The 22,222-nt window shown below is 38.7% G+C and overlaps 1 protein-coding gene across 3 annotated transcripts in view; it reads left to right on the top strand.

Annotated features, from left to right (window-relative positions):
• The window catches only part of ABCI11 (non-intrinsic ABC protein 14), a 148,270-nt gene that overhangs the window by 12,939 nt on the left and 113,109 nt on the right, over positions 1-22,222 (top strand). For all 3 annotated transcript variants that reach the window (XM_089412228.1, XM_089412229.1, XM_089412227.1), the window contains exons 5-7: positions 17,625-17,704; positions 17,879-17,930; positions 18,050-18,183. In XM_089412228.1, coding sequence (XP_089268354.1) covers positions 17,625-17,704; positions 17,879-17,930; positions 18,050-18,183 — 266 coding nt within the window. The remainder of the gene's footprint in view (positions 1-17,624; positions 17,705-17,878; positions 17,931-18,049; positions 18,184-22,222) is intronic.

Below are 22,222 nucleotides of genomic sequence, written 5' to 3'. Positions count from 1 at the left end.
GAGATACTTATCTTTGAGAGTTGTTGGGGGCTACCTCCGAAGCTTGAGGGAAACCTACAAACTGGAACAAACAGAATGTGGTTGAGGTGGATGTTGCTTCCATCTTCTAGCTTTATGGATGATGATCCAATGCTTTTCACAGGATAGCTCTTGTTGTCTCCATGTTCCACAAAATATGCTGATTTTCCTTTTTATAAGGTCTTAATTGGTGGGAGTGACCAGTGATGTGCCTTGATGCACTGCTATCAATCACCCAGATGTCTTCATCTTGGAATGTCCTATAGAGAGCAGAGAAGATTCCTTTATCCCTTTCTATGAGTGATTCCTTCTTTGAAGAGAATATGAGACTCCATACCTCTTTGATGCCTTTCTTGAGATGGCTTGCAATCTTCTTGATGACCTTCTTCATTGTAGAGGAGATCTTCATGATGCCCTTAGAGAACCAAAGCTCTGATACAATGTTGAGAATTCAATAGGGCAATGCATATGTTAATTCTCTTAACTTGATAACTGTTTGTGTTACCTTTTTACTTATTAGCTTTGATCTTTATTATTCCATTGTGCAATACCTGAAACAACGACCAAAACAGTAAAAACAGTGACACATTATATACGCTGCAAGCCAGGGCCAAAACCCTCCTCTTGAGGGGAAAACCCGAAAATCTCTTCTTATCTTTCAGATCTTTCAATTGACGAATACCATGACCTAGACTCAGACAAATACCCTCCAAGATCAAGTCTTCCTCAGCCTCCAGCTGCAATATCTTCGACTTCCCAGTAAATCCGAAATTCTGTTGCCCAACAACTGCTGCTTCTTCTCTAGGAGACTTCAATCTCCCTCTAACTGCTCTTCCCTTGACTTCACTTGCCTTTATTCGAGTCCTAGGGCTAGTAGGAAACCCTAAGGGACCTTCGCTTGCCTTCTTGCTTCCAAAATCAAACCTTAGACTTCCCAGTGCAGAAACCCTAACTTTGTACTTCCAGAAGACTTTGCTGCTTAGACTTTGCACTGCCCCATAAGATTCTGTTGCCCAGATTTCGTACTGTCCCAGAATATTATGCTGCGTAGAAGAAACTGCTGCCCAGATTTCGTACTGCCCCAGAAGATTCTACTGCCCAGAATTCGTATGAGAGATGAGTGAATGAATGATCCAAATGGAGGATGAGTTCTTCTTATATATAGGCTTCCTTCAAGGGTGGACGTGGCTCTTCATGTAGGCCGACTTGATCTTGGAGGTATTTTTGACATTTTCAAGACAAAATAAATTTTCTTTTACAATTTACAATGTGCCCATAGGGTCTTTCATATATGACAATGACTCCTATACCTAGGACAAACCCTAGAAGCACTCAATGGGTGTTTGGCCTATAAAATAAATTCCTTGGGCTAGAAACTCAAGCTCAATAATAATAATAATAATTTCTTTTTCATTTTATATATACAAGAGTACATCTCATAATTATGAAGACTGAACCTAGTTACACATTCTTCAACACAAATGTGTATGTCCCAGGCTCCTGACCATCTTTTGCATTTTGATATTCTTTCTTTTATTTTGCTTGTGGTCTATATATGCTTTACCTTTTCTTTTAGCTGCGTTAACCTCACAAGGCCAATTTCTGAGCCCAACCCAGGTATGAGGATGTATGGGTGCCAAATCCCAAAGAACCAATGGTTAGTTGAACGCGAAGAGTAGAGGTGGAATATGGGGCTCCTAATGTAAAATGGAAAGTGGCAAGTATGGAATCAGGATAGATGGAACACACTATCTCAATCAGGTTTTCCCAAGTAGTGCCCCTTCTATACCCATTGGGCCATTAGGGGAGGTCCCACAGGATTAGGATTGAGGTGTAACCCCCATTTATGGTGAGGGAACAAGATCACGGTCAAAACCCTCTTTCTTCTAGGTCACCCCATAATCCATGCCAAAAGCCCAAATACAAACAAGCACAAACACCCAATTGCAAAATGAATAAAGTGCCTTTTGATTGGAAGCCCACGAAAAGTTCGTTCTTGTGGTCCTGTGAGGTGGGTGAGAAGGCATATGATTGATGCAAGTGGCAAAGATATAAATGGCACGTCGTCTTCGGCTTGTGGTGGCTGCAGGGGTTACTGGCTGGCTGGTTGGAAGAGATGATGGGAGAAAATATTTCTCCTATGGGTGTCATCGACTTTTGGTGGGTGACACCTTCCAAACCATAAATTTGTTCTTTCTCACTTACAACATGCTTGCCTGTGTATATTGAAGAGGTTTAAGTTAAAATTCTGTGAGCAAGCTTTCAGAGGTGGAAACATGTGGAGCGTAATTCCCAAGGGCACACAGATGCAGAAGTCGAAACAGGAGCTAATTGAGCATGACTAGTGGCTTGAGCCTTGGTCCATTTCTTTGTTTTTTGTTATTTTTGTTGTGACAGTCTAGATTCTTTACTATTCAAATGCTAATGAACATGATTATATGATGTGTCATTGTATTTCATTTTTATTTGGATGTTCGATGGTTCTGCGATGAGAAATATGTATCCTATTTTGGATACCAATTTCCAAAATGTGTAATTGGCAACTGGATTATAATGTTGCTATTTAATTGTACAAATGTCAAAATAACATTGCATAAAATTTTTTCTATTACTTTTCTATTTAGAATTTGTTGTTTTTCTAATATAATAAATATGTGGGACAGGATCACCTATATTGGTGACCCCTATGTTGGAAATCCCACATCCCTTGCAATGCCTTGTGAAATTTAGAATGTTTCTCCACACATCCACATATGTCTCCATATCCATGTTTCCCTCAATTTCTGTGGAACATTGGATTTTCCTCTGAACTTTGGAGGTTTTGGGGTTGATCCAACTAGATGTCTCCCTCTCTTATACTTTGCTCTCCCAACCTTACTGTATCACTGTATCGCTGTATCATTGTTGCTCTGTCATAGAAGCATCTTGGGTGGCACCATCTATTCTTTAATAGTGTAATTCTTGCAGTGTATAGTAGGAGAGTTTGATTTCTAATGGCCCATCAAGTGGTTTCTTCCTAGGTTTTCCTTGCTTTCATGGTTCTAGGTTCTGGTCCAACATTGTTGGAGAGACAGAATAGTGATATGACTGACAGAAACATGCCCAGAAATTATCTTTAGACGGGAGGAAAATGAATTCCATTGTTGTCTAGATGATTGTGTGAGTCCACCTGTTGCAATTAATGCAGGTGGGTCGCGAGTTGGCTCTTAGTTGCTGCATTAACTTTCTAAATCTAAGGCCCCTAACTGTAGTGACGAAATCTAGTCTTTGCCGTCCATTTTTTTTCCTCTCCAAGGGGCCATTGTGTGAAAAATTATGAATCTACACATCAGAATTCCTACTGCAATCACTGGTTTATCATCTCCTACTTGTTTTTTACATACAACAAGTTATTTAATTATTTAACCACTGATGAAAACACTAATGCAGAGTACACTGACATATAGATCATAAACTGAAATAGATATGAGATAAACACACAAGGGACACCGTTATTTTTGGACAAATGTCCCCGGAAAAACCCAATGCAGGAAAACCGGTGCAGCAGCTCTGAGGGTTTTCTATTATTAAGCAGTTGTTCTAAATACAACTCTGGATGCCCTTTCGGCTATCCAGTTACAGAGATAAAATATACTCGCAGAATCCTAAGTGAGATTACCTCGCTTCACCCGGCAAAATCCCTCTGATCCAACAATTGGACTGACTATCCTCGGCTACAACTGCGCTGCCCCTTCGCAGTAGCTGCGTGGGCCTGCGTGGAGCACTCTAAGACTGCGTCAACTCTGTGCTGCCTCCTCTGCCTCCTGGAGCTCTGACGTCAGCCTTCTCGGCTGATCTTGCTGCTCCTCGGCTGAATTCAGACTTCTGCAGGAGGGCAGCTCTTCCCCTGTGTTGCGACTGCGTGGGCCCTCCTGGCCCAGCATTAGCCTTCCTTGGTCTGCACTGCCTCCTTTGGTTTATCTCTACCTCTCTCTGCTGTGTATTCGGGGCCCCAGAAAAGATCGTCCAAGCCAAACTATCCCTGACCCTCTGTTGCAACTCATATCACTTGATCGATTTTCTCAGCAAACCATGCCCCAGAAAAATCGAACTGATTGATCAATATCGTTTATCTGCAACCGACCCTCAAGCCTCCTCTTATACTTTTCCTATTGATGAATCAACGACCGAGATTACGTCCCTAATCAACGGCTAAGATTAAAACATACTTGATCCTTGTCACTTAGAATTTTCTCACTCACATTCTTATTAATACCCATTAATATTTTTATTTTCCTAAGATTAGACTTAAGAACCCCATTAAAAATATTAATTATTTTAATAACTCCTCATCTGGGTGGAATTTCTCCAAACGATTTTTAGGTCTTGGAGATCTCATGTGTTCTAGCCCCTCCACAAAATTTCGGAGCTAGAGCACATCCGATGCTACCCAAAATCAACACTCCCTCTTAGCGAGGAATGTGCTCTAGCAATACTTCTCAATAGAAGTATTACACTGATCCACTGCATCGGTCCTCTGTGTTGCTGATGCTTGGCTTGCTGCCCTTCATCCACTGCACTGCTGCATCCTGTACTGCTGCCCATGACTCTGCCACTGTCACTGCTACATTTGTACTACAACTCCCTCTCAAAATGCTGCATCATGTTGCCCATAACACTGCCACTGCTAACTGCTACACTGCAACTCAGTTACTGAGAAGTAAGTAACTGAAACTTCACCCAAAAACTGACATGCTGGTCAGTATGGATGCCTCGTGATGCTGAAGCTACCTTTGTTGCTAATCTGTGCTGACCCTCTGTTGCTACTGCGCTGCTGCAATCTGCTCTGTGCCTCTCGCACTGCTACAACATCCACTGCGCTGCTTCAGACTTTGGCACTCTAGCTCTGCCATTATTGCTCCATCACACCTCGCACCAACCGACACTCATCATTTTGCTACTGTTGTTAAGGGCTCCCGTAGCCGTATGTGATCCAAGAGTTTGGGCACCTCAAGGATCCTGCCCTCGTGTAGTCCTCCCGACTACAACTCGATGTCACCCCACCTCTTTTCCAGAGGTGCATGAGCACTCATGGCACAATCCTCGTCATCATCCTCCTTGTCGGCTTTCGTTGGAGCAACCTTCGATTCAAAAGTCTCTTCTTTGCCCTTCTTCCAGGGGCATTGAGTGGCGAAATGCCCTAGTGCATCACACCTTGGATATATCCTTTTTCTTCCTTTTCTACTACCCATGCTATCCCGATGATGTGAGAGCTGCATCCTCCTCCTCCTCCTTCTTGACCCAGGGTCCTTTGTCGCTACTTCCAGCCTTGGTCAACCTCCTTATCTCTCCCTGTTGAAGAGCTGCCCACATTTCCTCCCAACTGGGGAGAGAAGCTCTGCCCAAGATACTTTGGACAAATGTCTCCCAGTCTTTGGTGATTGCATTCAAGGCAGTCCTGACCATGAACTCAGGATCTGGTGTAGACCCCACAGAAGTCAACTGGTCTCGAATCCCTTGCAACCTGAGAAGGAAGGGATCGATCTCTTCTCCCTTCTGCATCTAGTACTGTCTCAGTTGATTCTCCAATAGCATCTTCCGTTGAACGGAAGTCCCTTGATACAAGGTGGTCAGCGTCTTCTACATCTCCCTTGTTGTTTCCTTCTCAGCAATGTGTGGGACCACATGATCTTGACCCCGTCTAGGATCATGCATTTAGCCTTCCCCTGGGCTGCCTCGTACTTCTTCAGAGGATTAGCCTCGACTGGAACAACAACTACCTTCAAGGCATAGTCCTTGATGCGATTCTTGTCTAGGACTACTAGGATCCTGGTCTTCCAGATGACAAAATTAGATGCTCCATCCAATCTATCCTGATCCCTCAGTCCATTGACTGCCATCTCTGCTCAACAAATATAGGACTGCTTCTCTTCTCCCTCTCCTGTTGTTAATCCTGCAAGACTCGGATCTGGATTTCTTCGGCACTAGAAATCTTCTAAGGAACAAGCTCCTCTACATTCCCTCTAAGTCCTGATTTCCTTCACAGAAATCCTCCTGCCAAATGTCGAATCACTCTTCTCCAATCCTCCTTTGTTGCTGCACCCCAGATCTAGATTTCTTTAGCAAGAAATCTGTCAAGGCAGTGACCCCCTCTACCTCGGCTTTGTCTCTGTAGATACTGTTCTGCACCAACAGCAACAATGTCCCACCAGCTCCACTGATTGAATCTGCTCTGCTCCTCCAGCCCTGGCAACTGACTGATTTGAGCCTCTCAGGCTCTGCGCTGGCCCAGAGAGCTGACGCAGTCACTGCGTGAGCTCCTCTCGGGTACTACGTCACCCTCTACAGGCTCGAAATGTTGACGCAGGCACTGCGTGAGCCTCTGCGTCACTCCTTTAGTTGCTCCTCTACCTTTGAAACAACACTGTCACCCGAGACAACTGCTTCTCTGCCTTTGAAACAATGCTGTCACTTGGGACAACTGCTTCTCTGCAGCAAATTCACTGGATCTCCCGACTGATGTCTTTAGTGTCCTATGATCTGCAATCCTCTGATACCGTGTGAAAATTTCTGAATCTACACATCAGAAATCCTATTGCAATCACTGGTTTATCATCTCCTACTTGTTTTTTACATTCAACAAGTTATTTAATTATTTAAACACTGATGAAAACACTATTGCAGACTACACTAACATACAAATCATAAACTGAAATAGATATGAGACAAACACACAAGGACACCATTATTTTTGGACAAATGTCCCCGGAAAAACCCAATGCGTGAAAACTGGTGCAGCAACTCTGAGGGTTTTCTATTATCAAGTAGTGGTTCTGAATACAACTCTGGATGCCCTCTCGGTTATCCAGCTACAGAGATAAAATATATTGGCAGAAACCTAAGTGAGATTACCTCACTTCACTCGGCAAAATCCCTCCGATCTGGTAATTGGACTGACTATCCCGGACTACAACTACGCTGCCCCTTCGCAATAGCTGCGTGGGCCTGTGTGGAGCACTCTGAGACTCTGCATCAGCTCTGCACTGCCTTCTCTGCCTCCTGGAGCTTTGACGTTAGCCTTCTTCGCTGATCCTGTTGCTCGCCGACTGAATTTAGACTTCTGCAGGAGGGCAGCTCTTCCCCTGCACTGGCACTGTGTCAAGCAATGCGTGGGCGCTCCCAGCCCAACGCCAGCCTCCCTTGGTCTCCGTTGCCTCCTCTGGTTTATCTCTGCCTCTCTCTGCTGTGTATTTGGGGTCCTGGAGAAGGTCCTCCAACCCCAACTATCCCTGCCCCTGTGCTGCAACTCAGATCACTTGTTTGATTTTCTCAACAAATCACACCCCAAAAAAATCGAACTGACTGATCAATATGGTGTATCCTCAACTGACCCTCAAGCCTCTTTTTATACTTTTCCTATTGATGAAGCAACGGCCCAGATTAAGTCCCTAATCAACGGCTAAGATTAAAACAGACTTGATCTTCGTCACTTAGAAGTTTCTCACCCATATTCTTATCAACACCCATTAATATTTTTATTTTCCTAAGTTTAGACTTAGGAACCCCATTAAAAATATTAATTATTTTAAGAACTCCTCATCCCAGTGGAATTTCTCCAAACGATTTCTGGGTCTTGGAGATCTCATGTGTTTTAACCCCTCCACAAAATTTTGGAGCTAGAGCACATCCGATGCTACTCAAAATCAACACATTAGACTTTCTGTTATAAGATTTTATCATTTTGTGTTGTTTCCTATGATTTGATACAATTCCTCCTTCCAATCTGCCTCTTCCTTAAGTGGGTGACTTTGGAAATCCTAAAGTTCTGATTCTTTATGTTTATCGACTCTTCTCTAATGTAATTCTTTCAGTGTATTGCAGGGTGTATTTTAGGCCTGACATTCGAACAAGTGGTCTGAGATTGTTGGAAAGATAAAGCACCGATCTGCCTGACAGGAGCAGGCCCAAAAATCACCTGCAAACAGGAGGAGAATAAATTCCATTGTGGTCGAGACAAGTCTATGAGTTGCAATTATTTTATGTGGGTAGTGAGTTGGTGGCTCTTTGCTGCTGAATTCACTGCCAAGTCTAAGCCCCCTGACTGCAGTGACAAAAGTTAATGTCTTTGCAATGATTTTTTTCTCCAAGGGGCCACTGAACTTTCCATCAGGAGTTTATGTTGTTTATTATGATTTGACTCGGTTCTTCTTTCCAATCTGCCTCTTCCTTTGTTGTGTGAGTTTCTGCCATCCTTATTTGCTGTTCTTCTAATATGTTGATTATTAATGCCTGTTGTTCCTAAGGTAATCTCTGTTATCTAATTGCTCTAAAACTCCAGCTTCCAGTAGGAGGGTGATGATAATCCTTATATCAGATTGATAATGACTTTGGAGTACCCTTCTTCAGTCCCATCATGAGATACAGTTTTATTCCCTCTGTATCTCTGCTTGATTATTTGAGTCTGTGTCTAAAGTCTCCAGATAGATGGCTGTGATACGACCATTTAAGGCTCTATTATATATGATCATTGTTGTCTTTCAAGACTCCTCCCTAGTCTGTCTTGCCTGGATTATCTTTTGCCATTAAAAATTATCTTGTTGCCTTCCCTAGGTGATTCCCATTGCTCTGCCTGGGTGCTGTCAGCTGTCATTTATAGAGTTCTATCACCTTGCAGTATTTAATCAAATTTTACAGTTCTTTTAAACTCAATGTTACAAAATCATGATAGTATCGTGATTTTCTGATTTTTGCATGGCAATGATAATATCACCTGAAAATTGTTAAGAATAATATATATATAAAAATAATAAAACTAATGTAAACAATAATAATTATAATTAATGATTAATTAACTAGTAATTAGTATTGAAGAGGTATGTCTCTAAAAACATGACTATTTGTGAAGAGGTACCTAGGTATATAAGCAGACCCTCACCCTTATTTGTAACAAACATTTCATATCAATTCTTTTATCTAGTATTTAATATATATCATTATCCTTAGTGGATGCCTTAGTGTACCAAGTGTTCTGAAGATTATTGCAGAGCATTAATGAACATTGTTCGTTACATTGGTATTAGAGCATTCCTCTGAGTATACGAACTTTGTTCGTTACATTGGTATTAGAGTTCAATCCTCTGACTGTTCACTCGTTGCACAGAGCCACGTTCTCCGATCCCGGCCTTTGGCCATCAACTCTCCATCAACTTTGTTGTTGTTGTGATCAAAGCATTTTGCTACATAGTTGGAGCCTTCGCCATTCTGTTGGTTTCGTCATTTAGGCCTTTGGCTATTAAAAAAAAGAAAAAAGAGAGAGAATAGAAAAACGAAAGTGTGAAAATATTAAAAAAAAAGGTAATTATATATAAGAATTAAAAAAAAAGAAATATAGGAAAAAAATAAAAAAGGGGCATATATAAAGAAAGATTAAAAAAAATCATATATATATATTAAAAAAACAATTAAAAAAAAAGTGACAAAAAAAACAGAAGAAAATTTTTACATGCGGCCCTTCTAACCCTCAACCACTACCAAGGCAGAGTGTAACCGACGTCACCGTGCCTGCATCCACCAAACCATTGGCACCCGAAACCCTACTCTTTTTGTTGCTTTGTCAGCATCTTTTGCCCTGCCGGTTGCTCTCTACGCAGCCGCAAACCATAGCCTCGTTGACTTCCAGCGTTCCTTTGCATAGTCGCTCGCTAACGCTACGATTGCTGCCTCACATATTGAAGCGTAATTCATATGTCTTTGCATTCTCCAGTCAATTGTCTTCCCATAGCTGTACAAAATTATTTATTGCAGAAAATCTATAGCACCAATCTGTCATCCAAGTTGAATTACCCAGCCAATCATTCAAGCTATATATATATATATATATATATATATATATATTTCTGTCAATTGTTGAGCTTATTTTCTCCATTTGGTATCAGAGTAGTCCTCTGAGTATACGAACTTTGTTCGTTACATCTTCCATCCCAATCAACAAAATAGTAACACGAATTTTCAAAATATGACATAACCAATTTAGCGTTAAACATTGGGGATTACACATTTACATCACAATTCTCAGTTCAAACTCTACGGAACGATCAAGGCGACATTATTTTGGGGTTACCTTAGATGGAAACTCTAGGGTTTTCATCCTAAACACGGAAAAATAAGTTTTTGACTTTTTCATTCAAAAAGAAAAAAAAAAAAACATTACAAGATGTTACATTGAAGCCAAGTTTAATAACCCCAGAAGATATACAAGATATTTCAAAAGTCATTTTTCAAGAAGGTAGAAAAGTATCACAAAATATGCAAAGAGAAATTGACAAAATCACTGCTGATAGAAATGAAGAATTTTCTCGGCTTAAAGACCATATTGAAAATTTACTAACGCAAATTAAGAAACTTAAGAAAGACAAGAAGTCGCTAAAAGGCAAGTTAAAACAACGTATTCAAGAAGAAGTATCGAAGTCTCCAGTGATAATGGTTCAAGTTGAAGATAAAGGAATGAACACTGATCTAGTCAATATCACAACTCAAGAAAAGAATAAACCAGGTGAAGTGAAGACGTACTCAAAAGTTGCAGTTCAAGCAACGAAAATTTCAAGTGAAGATCCAAAAATTAACCGCGCAAATTCCATAGTTAAAGGAAATCATATGCTTTAAGTAAATCATATACTTCAAGTAAATCAAGAAAATGACGCAAACAAGATAAGGAAAAATCAAATTATTAGAACTCCTTATCAACATTTGAATCACAAGAGTAGACAACTTAATCAATCTATGTATCTGTATCACTCAAAACATAAACAACAAACTTATGTTCCGAAGAAAACTGAAGTGTGCACAATTCAATCTGGTGATAACAATTCATTACAAATTTCTCATAATCAAAAGATTCCACAGAAGATTGATTTAGGATGGTCAGATCCCTTCTCAGTACGACAATTTTGTTTATTATTCAGAGGATCCTATCATCATGTATCAACAAAGATGACAGATCGAAGAATTAAAAAAGATGCGAATAGATTACAAAGACAAAGAACAAATGATACGCCTTGTCAGCGATAAGCTTTGAGGACAAATATTTTTGAAGAGGAAAGCAATGTTATGAATAAAATATATATAAAAATAATAAAACTAAGTTACTAATGTAAACGGTAATAATCATAATTAATGATTAATTAATTAGTAGTTAGTATTGAAGAGACATGTCTCTAAAGACATGACCGTTTGTGAAGAGGTACCTACCTAGGTATATAAGCAGGGCCCTGACCCTCATTTGCAACAAACATCTCATTTGAATTCTTTTATATAATATTCAATATATATCATTATCCTCAATGGATGTCTTCATGTACCAAGTGTTTTGAAGATTATTGCAAAGCGTTTACGAACTTTGTTCATTACATTGGTATTAGAGCATTCCTCTGAGTATACGAACTTTGTTCATTACAAGAATATCATGATTTTCTTGTGAGACAATTGAAAGTATTTTCTGCTAGTGATATTTTTGTGTTTTTTATTTTTTTTGTAATTTTAAAATATTTTTTAAATTTTTTTAAATTTTGCCGATATTTTATGATATTTTCTAAATGTGGCCAATATTTTTTTTTCCAGACCCTTGCCAATATATTTTCCAACATGATGTTTGAACTTTGCAACACTGGTTAAATTTACCAACTTTTGCCAAATGCATGTACGAGTGCAATGATTCCTTAAACTATTTAAGCTCTTTGTAACAAACTAAATTTATATAAAAATAAATACAAATAATGTAAAAGACAACAAATAAGATTAATGATTAATTAGTTAGCAATTAATGAAAAGGTATGCCCCTAAGAACATAACCGTTAGTGAAAGGGTACTTCCCTGGCTATATATATAGGACCCTCATTCTCATTTGTATCATCCTACATCAATTCTTTATATAATATACAATTTACACTTACTATCCTACGATGGATGTATTTGTCTACGAAGTATTTTAATATTTCCACTGCGTATACGACTAGTGGTCATTACATTGGTATCAGAGCAGTTCGATCCTCTGGCCACTCCACCGCTGCACAGAGTCACGCTCTCCGATCCAGGCCCTTGGCCATCCAGGTTTCGTCAACATTGTTGTCGTCGAGATTGAAGCGTTTCGCTACACTTTTGGGAGTTTCTCCATCGCTAATTCGTCAGAGGCCTTTGGCCATTAAACAAAAAAAATAAAGAAAAAAAGAAGATAATCAAAGAAAAAATTAAAGAAAAAAATCATATAAAAATATACTATTAAAAAAAAGATATATATAGTCTGGTGTAAAATTTGAAGGAGAACATTCATATATATAAAAAGGTTCTACATTATTGATAAAAAGTGCATGATAAAGTTAAGAGGGAATCTTTCCAAATATCTTTAAAACTATACTTAAGAGAAGGAAGAGTATATAATATTATCTTGATTTTTCATTAAGTGGTTTACAAGCCGTGGTTTTAGCAACCCATGGTATTTTCAAGGTAAAAGAAAAACAAAAGGAATACAAAAACTCTATATGTGAATGGTAGGTTTTACTTTTATGTGGAGAAAATTAACAGAGTCAAAGGAACATAAGTGGACATGTATTTTATATTATACCCCAAAGAGATGAATAGCCACGTTTCACTAGGGTTGTAACTTTTCAAAAAGAAAAAGAAAGGATTAGAAATAAAAGATATATAAAGAGAAGTTTATTATTATAAAGGGGTATTTTAAAGAAAAGTTCAAGTAAAAAAAGAAGAAAAGAGAATTAAGTATTGGGGGTTTTCGCAGTGCATTATATTAGATATCATTTTGGGATTCAACTGTGTTAAGTAAGTCATTCATCTATGACCATGTCCATGAGAGGTAGTTGTACTAACTAATTTCTCATGATTTTTTTGAATAGTCCACTTAACACTCATTACATCGGGTGATGCTTAGAGGGGTGAAGAAATGAGATTGAAACTAGTGAAATAAATCACATAGCGTCAATCATCACTTCTGGGGCTTGTCCCCGGTAACCAGGACTTCCCGGGAGGTCACCCATTCCAGATCGCCTCTGGCTCAAGCGCGCTTAACTGTGGAGTTTTCCCCACAATCAATCCCACTTAACTTGTTACCCCATTTGCAAAACCTTAGCAAGTATTGTGCCTCATGAACCATTCAAGTAGAGTTCCCTTCACTCCTTAAAGTTAAAAAAGAAAATATTAAAAATTAAGAAGGTTACGTGAAAGCATATTTCTTTATAGAAGTATAAAGAGAAACATTCAAATATATATAAGTGAATATAAGAAAAGGGTAGTATTAAATTTTATTCCTTAGTGGATTAAAGGGAAGATATATATTCTTATAAAACATAAAAAGGTGAATTTGGAGAATATTCCAATTGATAGCTAAGTGTTCACAATCCATCAAATTAAAAGAAATTTTATATATTTAGATTACATAATACCTTAAGTCATCTCGACAAAACAAATGGGATCAATCATTGAAAAAAAATGATGGAGCTCAATTCTAAAATGACGAAGGAAGAAAGGTTTTCCTATAATGGTCTTTCAGTTACAGATCACGAAGTAATTACATTAAAAGGAAGTATCCAAGGAAGAGAAGTTAATGTCACTATCAGCCCAAGCAACGATAAAAATTATATCAACATCAACTTGGCAAATCAACTATTAATTCCAGATCTAAGCATTGGTGTAAAGAAAAATATTTTTGACCAAAAAGAGTATAAAATTAGTGATCTACAAGTGACAATAGGTCATTATGAGTACATATCTCGATTTCATGTTGTAAGGACGGATAAAAAGACAAACATCATACTCGGTCAACCCTGGTTTAAGGATTTGGGTACATTCATGTTAAACATAGAGAAACAAGTTTTGATGTTTCCTTATAAAGGGAAGATGGTCACGTTTTGAGACATAACAAGTAAATCAAAATCAATAAAATCTTCATTAGAAGACCTTAAGGATATCTCAAACTTGATGTTTCAAGATAACGAAAAAACTATATCAAAGAAGCAAAAAGAGCTTGAAGAAGTCATCTGCAGCAAAGACAAAGAAATTTCGCGCCTCAGAGATCACCAAGAAAAACTACTCGAACAAGTCAAGAAAGCTAAAGCATCAAAGAAGGAACTCAAGGAGCGTTTATTAGAACAAGAAGAAGAAAATTTACGTTTAAAGAGCCTTAACCAAACATTAGTAGAACAAATCAAGTGTTTAAAAGATGAGAAGCATGAAGGCCAAAATAAAGTTGACTCAGAGAATGAGGAATGCTTAAACTTAAGGACGAAAATAAATCATTGATGAATAGGTTCAAAGAACTTGTCGCAAAGGAAGCATCAAAATCTCCAGATGTAGTAGTCCAAACTGAAGAAACAAACATCAATACCACTAATCTTGCAGTTCAGGCAAATGCAAACCCTATTGAAGTAAAAATGTACTCAGAGGTTGTCGTTCAAACAGAGGACACCCCAAATAAGGATTTAGTAGTTAAGTCAACAACAACAATGCCTAATGGAAATCAGGAAACTACCATAAAAACGTTTAAGGAAGTTCAAACAAGAAAAATTCCTTATCTACATCTGAATCACAAGAGTAGACGCCTTAATAAATCTACAAATCTATATCACGCAGAACATAAAGAAACTTATGTTCTGAAGAACACTGAAATAAGATCAATCCAGTCATACGATAACTATTCACCACACTTCTCCAAGGGTCAGAAGATTTCCCAGAAGATTAATCTAGGATGGTCTAATCCGTTTTTAGTACGACAATTCTGTCTATTGCTCAGAACATCATATCGTTTTGTATCAACAAAGATGAAAGTTTAGAAATGAGAAAATATTCCGAATGACAGAAAAGATCCGATCTATCATTAGTAAGCTTTGTGGACAAAGCTTTTTGAAGGGGAAGGCAATGTAAAAAACTAAATTTATATAAAAATAAACACAAATAATGTAAAAGACAACAAATAAAATTATTGATTAATTAGTTAGCAATTAATGAAAAGGTATGTCCCTAAGGAAATAATTGTTATTGAAAGGGTACTTACCTGGCTATATATATAGCTATATATACAGGACCCTCATTCTCATTTTGTATCATCTTGCATCAATTCTTTATATAATATACAATTTACACTTACTATTCTACGATGGATGTATTTGTCTACGGAGTATTTTAATATTTCCGTTGCGTATACAACTCGTAGACATTACACTCTTCAAGGCAATATATGATTGAAGAACAAAATTTTGCAGAAATCTTGGAAAATGGAATTTCTTATGTTTTGAGGATACATTAAAAGTTTGCAATTGTGTAGAATATTGTTAAAATTGGCAACTAGGGCCAAACTCCATGTGGGTCATCTTATTAATGGAAGCTGATATTTTTCTTGGATCCCTCATCGAAAGGTGTAGGATTGATCTAAAGATCATCCGATTCCAATAAATATTCATGGAGATATGAATTTATTTGTGTTATGGGACAATTTGTCAAGGTTGGCCAGCAACCAAATAAATCCCACTTGGGCCCAACATTTTAGTATAAATAGAGGTGGCCTTCAAGTCATTTCAACACACTTGGGATCTCTTCCTCTCTACTTGTCTTTGGGTTTTAGTAGGAGGAGAGATCCTAAGAGATAACGCTGCCCTAATCTAGAGGGTAGAAGCCAGAACTGCCGGAATTGCCGGAACTACTGGAACTGCTGGAATTGCTGGAACATCCAGAACTGCCGGGAAAAGCCGGAACTGTCGGGAATTGCCGGAATTGCTGGAACTGCTAGGAACTACCGGAATTGTTGGAACTGCAGGAACTGCCGGGAACTGTCGGGAAAGCTGACGCAGAGGGCAGAAGCCGGAGCTGCTGAAACTGTCGGAAAAGCCGGAACTGTGGGAACTGCCGGGAATAGTCGGATTTGCTGGAATTGTTGGAACTGTCGGGAATAACCAGAACTGCCGAGAACAGTCGGAACTGCCCGGAAAGCTGACGCAGAAGGCAAAAACCGGAATTGCCGGAATTGCTGGGAAAAGCTGGAACTGTCGGAACTGTCGGAACTGTTGGGAATTGCCGGAATTGTCGGGAATAGCTGGAATTGCCGAAACTGCCGGAACAGCCTGAGCATCTGTCTTCGAAGGAGAGCAGCATGCAAGGGACAACTAACTAACATTGGGACAGTTGTATGGTACTTAGCAGAAAATACACCAAGCATGCAATGTTACAGCGAACATGCAAGGGACAACTAGCATACAACGACAAGCATGCAAAGGACAACAAGTAAGCTAGGGACAACAAGCAAGCAAGATGCAGCCAGCACATAGGTCAGTATGGCAACATGGTGCAACAATGGCACATAATACAGTACAGTGATGGGTAAAATCATGATTAATGAAGCATGATGATGGGTGCAACATGGTGCAGCATGGTGAGGTGCAGCATGATGACGAAATGCAGCACAACGATAGGTGAAGGAGACACCTTGGAGAATCAGTTGAAGCCGCATGTTTTCAATTGATCTCATGTATCATCTTCTTAGAGATGATCTATGCTCTTATCTAGATAAGTCAAAGTGTTGACTTCCGTTGTAAATGTATTATCTCTCTCTCTCTGCTGAACTATTGAAGAACATATAAGAAGAATTGATCAAGGGTTTCCCCACATTGGGGTTTGTCCCTGGCTAGCGCCACATCTTGTGTCCTCTTGTCTTGGCTTGTTTTCTGCGATTTATGTTTATGTTCTATCTGCAGTTTACTTTAATGCTGATGTGATTGCTAATCTAGAAAAGATATTGAGCTAACTGTGAAAATTGAAATAAATTGCTCTAAGCATAGAACATACGTAAAATTAACAAATATCAGGGAACACATGGCTAATGTTCCTTTGGAATTAGATGGAACTTCAAAGAATTTTGCTTAGAAGGCCCTAGATCATGTCATGTCATCTCATATTTCATCTAGAGTGGATAATTATATCTATCTTGGTACTCTCTGGGTGGAAAAATTGAAGGAATTGGCTTGCGGGGCCCATTTTACTGGCAGATCCCAGTTTGGAAATTTGGGGTCCAGACTTTCCAGAGCCATTTTGAGGCATCAAACAACACTTTTAGAGTTCAAAACTTTGCTAGTATAGCTCACAACTCCTCGACACTGTTTTACACACAGAGACTTGACCCACCTTTTTGACCACCATGCTAGAAGTTGCCATTTTAGAAATCTAATGATCTGATTTGGTAGTTGTATCTGAAAGTTACACCTTACCTATATTAAATATAGAAATATAGATGGAAGATTAACTAGTGTCTTTTGAGTCATGTTTATTTGTAGAACTTTATGAGTCATGTCTCTATCATGTACACAATGCAAACATGAAGAATGTAGGACATACATTTTTAAGGTAAGCTCATAATCTTGCACCTGAAGTTGCAGAATCACTTAGATAGTTTTAAATTCAAACATATAGCTTATTTTTCAGATCTTTAATTAGTTGCTTTTTCTGAACTTCTCCCCATTCTTTTTCCATTGCAATTGTTTGTTGACGTTATTGTTTCATGTGTCTGTGGCTGTGATATTAAGGAATCTGTGGGATTGATAAGTTTTGTTGACAGTGACATTGGCTGTTTGAAGGTACAAGGTGTAAGCTATCGTGCACCTGGCACCCAACATAATCTTTTAAATCAAGTTAGTTTTTCTCTTCCAGAAAAAAGGTACACAACAGTGGTAAATGGACTTGTAATATGTATGTATTAATTTTATATATAATATGTATTGATGTAAATGGCTTTGCAATTTGGTATTGTCTACGTAAACAGTAAAACTCTTTGCTATGTTGATTGTTGGACTGCATTAGCCGCTAAACTGATTCCTTGTATGAGCTTCAGCTTAGGATTGGTCTATGGACGCAGTGGTAGTGGGAAGACAACTTTGTTGCAGGCAAGTTTGTATTTTCTTATTTATTTTGAAAGGACCATGCATATATTATATTTAAGGTGTCTAAATAACTTGTTCGATAGTTGCAAATTATCCAGAAAAAAATTACTTCTTGTCTTTAGGTTCTTGGTGGCTTAGCAAAGCCAACAGAGGGATCAATCTATATTCAAAAGATTGGTCTAGATGGAGAACCAAATCAATCACGAGAAACATTATTGGCTACAAAGGTTGGGATTGTATTCCAATTTCCAGAGAGGTATTCACTTGCCATGGCATATCATGGTCTTATCCTTGTATACAATTAGATATCCTTTAGTTCTTGGTTTACTGCCTCCTACAAATAAGTGCACTTCCAATTTAGGGGTTTCTTTCTTTGGTAACTATCTAATGCACTCTACTGGTGGAGTAAAAATTTTGGTTAAGAAATAGTATAGAGTGAATATTACTATATTCGACTTATAATTGCAGCTTCAATTTAGAGGTCACTTTTGTTGGTAACTATCTAATGTACGTTGATATTAGAACAAAAATATTGGTTAAGGAATAAGAAAGTAAATGTTGCACCCTCTCTTAAAGGCAGATTTAACTGCTTAGTAATAAGCTATTTTTTAGGCTTTTTATTTGATTAAACTTAGAAATTTAAGGAAGATTTTGGAGAACAAATTGATCAATTTGGCGCATGTTAGTTTTTGGATGATATGGTAGTATCAGACATGTGTTTTAGTCTCTATTTGTGTTTAAGAGGCTAAGGAACACGAGATCTGCAAAACCTAGAAAAGTTTTCGCAAAATAAGTGTAACATTCTATCTAGAAAATTTACAGTGAAATACCAAAACATGCACTAGCTACAACAGAACTATACTCATGAAAAATCTGAACACAATACATGTAGTGATATATTAGAACTCCATAGGGAAGCAACAATAATCCTGAGCCATTTTATTAATAATCATGGAATCTGAGTACAAATGGAGTTGGAAAGTATGCACCTGGGCTTGCTACAGTAAGCATGCAAATACCCAGGTGAGAATAGCTGAAAATCTCCACCCAAAATGGCTCCTACAAGTTTTGTGTTCCACCCAGAAAATTTTACAACTGCTGCTGTAGTTGAACTGAGGTTTGAGGGCCTCAAACCCCTCCAAAAATTCTCCAAAATTAGGAGCAAGCTCCTTGGTGCCAATCCAGCAAAACCCATAAATGCTTTGGGCTAATTCCAACCTCTCGGAATTACCCAATTTTTGTGCTATGCCCTCCTTGACAGGTTCTGTGTCCTCCACAATCTGTGAAAAATCGGTTACCCGATTCCCTATTGGAGCAACTGATTAAATTTCTCCTACTTGTTAATTTCTAAATCAAGTTATTTACAGTGTTACACAGTAAACATCGAAATAAAATCTACTGCAGCCTTCACAACATAAAATACTGTGGAAACAAGTACTGAGCAAGAAGGAAATAGCACACACACAATTGACACTGTTGTTTTTGGACAATGTCCCTGGAAAAACCCAATGTGGGAAAACCGGTGCAACAACTGAGGGTTTTAATTATTATGCAATAGTTTTTGAATACAATCTTTGGATGCCTTACTGGCTATCCGATACAGAGAATTTGATTGACAGAGAAATTAGTGAGAAATACCTCACACTATCATTGGCGATTCGACACTGATCCAGCCACTGAATGGCTAGCCCCAAGCTGCCTCTGCGCAGTCACTACGCTGCTCTGCGTCACAACTGATAGGGATTGCGTCACTCCCTCTTGCTGATCGATTTGCTGGCTGGATGCTCGATTCTCTGGCCCTCTAGTCTCACACAGTTCTTGGCACTGGATCTGATCTGCTCCTCAGCAAATTTGTGAATCTCCTTAAGGGATCTACGCTTCCTCATCGTGGCTCTACGCTGCCTCTTCTGGATCTCTCTCTGCCTCCTCTGCAATGTATCCCTGGATCAGGAAACTCTCCAACTGGAAAACTATCCCTGCTCCTCACTGCAAGAAATCTCCTCAATGACTTCTTCTGCAACTGCGGCGCTGCTGTCTTGAGAAATCGATCTCTTGATCTCACTCAGTGTGTTTTTCTAAATGCCCACCAAGCCTCTTCTTATAATCTTCTCGTTGATCAATCAACAACCCAGATTAGATTCTAATCAATGGCTCAGATCATCTTGACTTGATCCTCGTCTTTCTCTAGAAGATTCACACCCAGTTTAATTAATACACTTTAATTATTTTAATTTCCTAAGTTTAGACTTAGGCATCCATTAAAAATAATTAATAATTTTAATTAAACCTCCTCTGGGTGGAATTTCCCAAAACGATTTTTGGGTATTGTGGAATGCATGTGTCCTAGCCTCCCTGCAAAATCTTGAGGCTAGAGCACATTCGATGCTACCAGAAATCAACACTCCCTCTTAGCGAGGAATGTGCTCTAGTGTTGCAACCAATTGAAGCATCACTCTGTCTCTGCATCATCTCCAACTGCGCCATTGATGTCTGGCCTCACTGCCCACCAACTACTGCGCAACTCTTGTTGAAGAATCTAGGGCAAAGTAGTGTAGTGTGATTCCTGTTACTTGATAACAATTTGTGGAGTAATTTTACTTTTCCTTATTAGCTTATTCTTCTTCTTCTTCTTATTAGTGCATATGTGTGTACTTCATCAAAGTGCTACCAAAACATAAAAACAAGAACACAAGATGTTGGCTCTTTGCCAAGGCCAAAACCTCTCTTCTCTTGAGAGGAAAACCCTTTAGTGAATTTCTCTTATTGAAGCTTCTATTGATCAATGCCAAACCCTAGACCCCTGACAAGAGTATCCTCCAAGCACAAGTCAAGTCCTTCCTTCTTTCTACACCTTATTCCTTGACACTTCTTCCGATACTTTGTTCTCCGACACTTCGTTCTCCTCCTTCTGGCACTTCGCTCTCTTACTATGATTCTTGTCTAGAGATAGACCTTCCTTGAGTGAGTCTTCTAGATGAGATGTTCCTCTTCTATCCCTTGCTCAAGTATACTTCAATTTTGACCAACCGAGATCCTTCTTGAGTGTATGACTGTTTTGCTATTCTGTTGCCCTAGCTTCTCGCACGCGTGGGAGGATTACTAGGTGTTATATGCCTTTCTCTCCTTCGCTTGAGTGTCTTTCTTCCATGCTGGAGGAGGAGGCCTTGTAGGCCTAGTTTTAGCCCAAACGAAGGTAGGTGAGTGTCTATAGATTGCTGCTGTCCTAGCCGCAGGGACAACCCTCAGTTTTCCTCGCACGTGTGACTGTAGCAGCCCTAGAACAGACTTCTAGACTTTGGTGGTGTACCCTTTCTCTTCACTGCCTTTGGAGATCCTCTTCCTTCTTTCTTTCTTGCCTTTCCCTTCACAGATTTCAGAGCTGAGTTGATGCGTTGTATTGGAGTGGACAACCTCTATAAATAGAGGTCTGTCCCTCCATTTAGGTCGACTAGTCACCTTAATTGTAGGCCGACTTTGAGGGCAGTTTGGAGGATGATTTGCTGAGCAGACTTCAGATAGTTTCCATGGTGGTGTAGCATGCTTGAAGGAGCTTCTTAATGGTGTCATAACATAGGACCGGACTTGACTTTGCTTGGAGGTTTTCCCTTTGGACTTTAATATATATTTATACATGGTGTAACATGCCCTTAAGGCCTTCAACATTTCCTTTTGACTATTTGACTCACCTATAACCCTTTGACATGTGCTAGACCTACTTCAATGAGCAAGAAACTCATTGACATATATTATTGTTTAGTCAATATAGTGTCCTAAATTGCTTGCATGAATTATCAACCGAGGTTTGTAAGTTGATGAAGTGTAGTGCACTTTATGTGCTTAGTTAACCCTTCCTACTTCGTTGTTTTGTGTTTTTATATTGTTTTGGGGGTTTTTGTTCTTTGATTCCTAATGATGTACAAATTGAATTATGAGAAACTGGATCTAAACTTCCTAAAGGTGAACCAAGAGCTTAAAGCTAGTCAAAATCTAAGTTAAAAGAAGGAAAACAGAGCATCTGTTCTATCTTGTTATTAATCCTAAGTCATGAATCTAATTTTTAGAATTAAGAGGTGAAGTTGTGAGCAAGTTGAAATAAATACAGAGAACGAAATTAACTGAAGTACTTCTAGTTATCGAAACCTTCAATTTTGAAAGATAGCTTTTTTGAGATGGAATACAAGCAACTTTCTGTACTTTATGGTCTACAGAACTAAATAAAACATGCAGAAAGTAACTGATTGGTTTCAACCCTTGTGTAAAGTGAATGTTTAACCATTTAGTTTAGGATGGATATC

This window comes from Pinus tabuliformis, chromosome 3_1 (genome assembly GCF_031772625.1).
Source record: "Pinus tabuliformis cultivar Carrire ecotype Pingquan chromosome 3_1, CPIR1, whole genome shotgun sequence".
Classification (NCBI taxonomy): domain Eukaryota; kingdom Viridiplantae; phylum Streptophyta; class Pinopsida; order Pinales; family Pinaceae; genus Pinus; species Pinus tabuliformis.
This window is presented reverse-complemented; position numbering and strand designations above follow the sequence as displayed.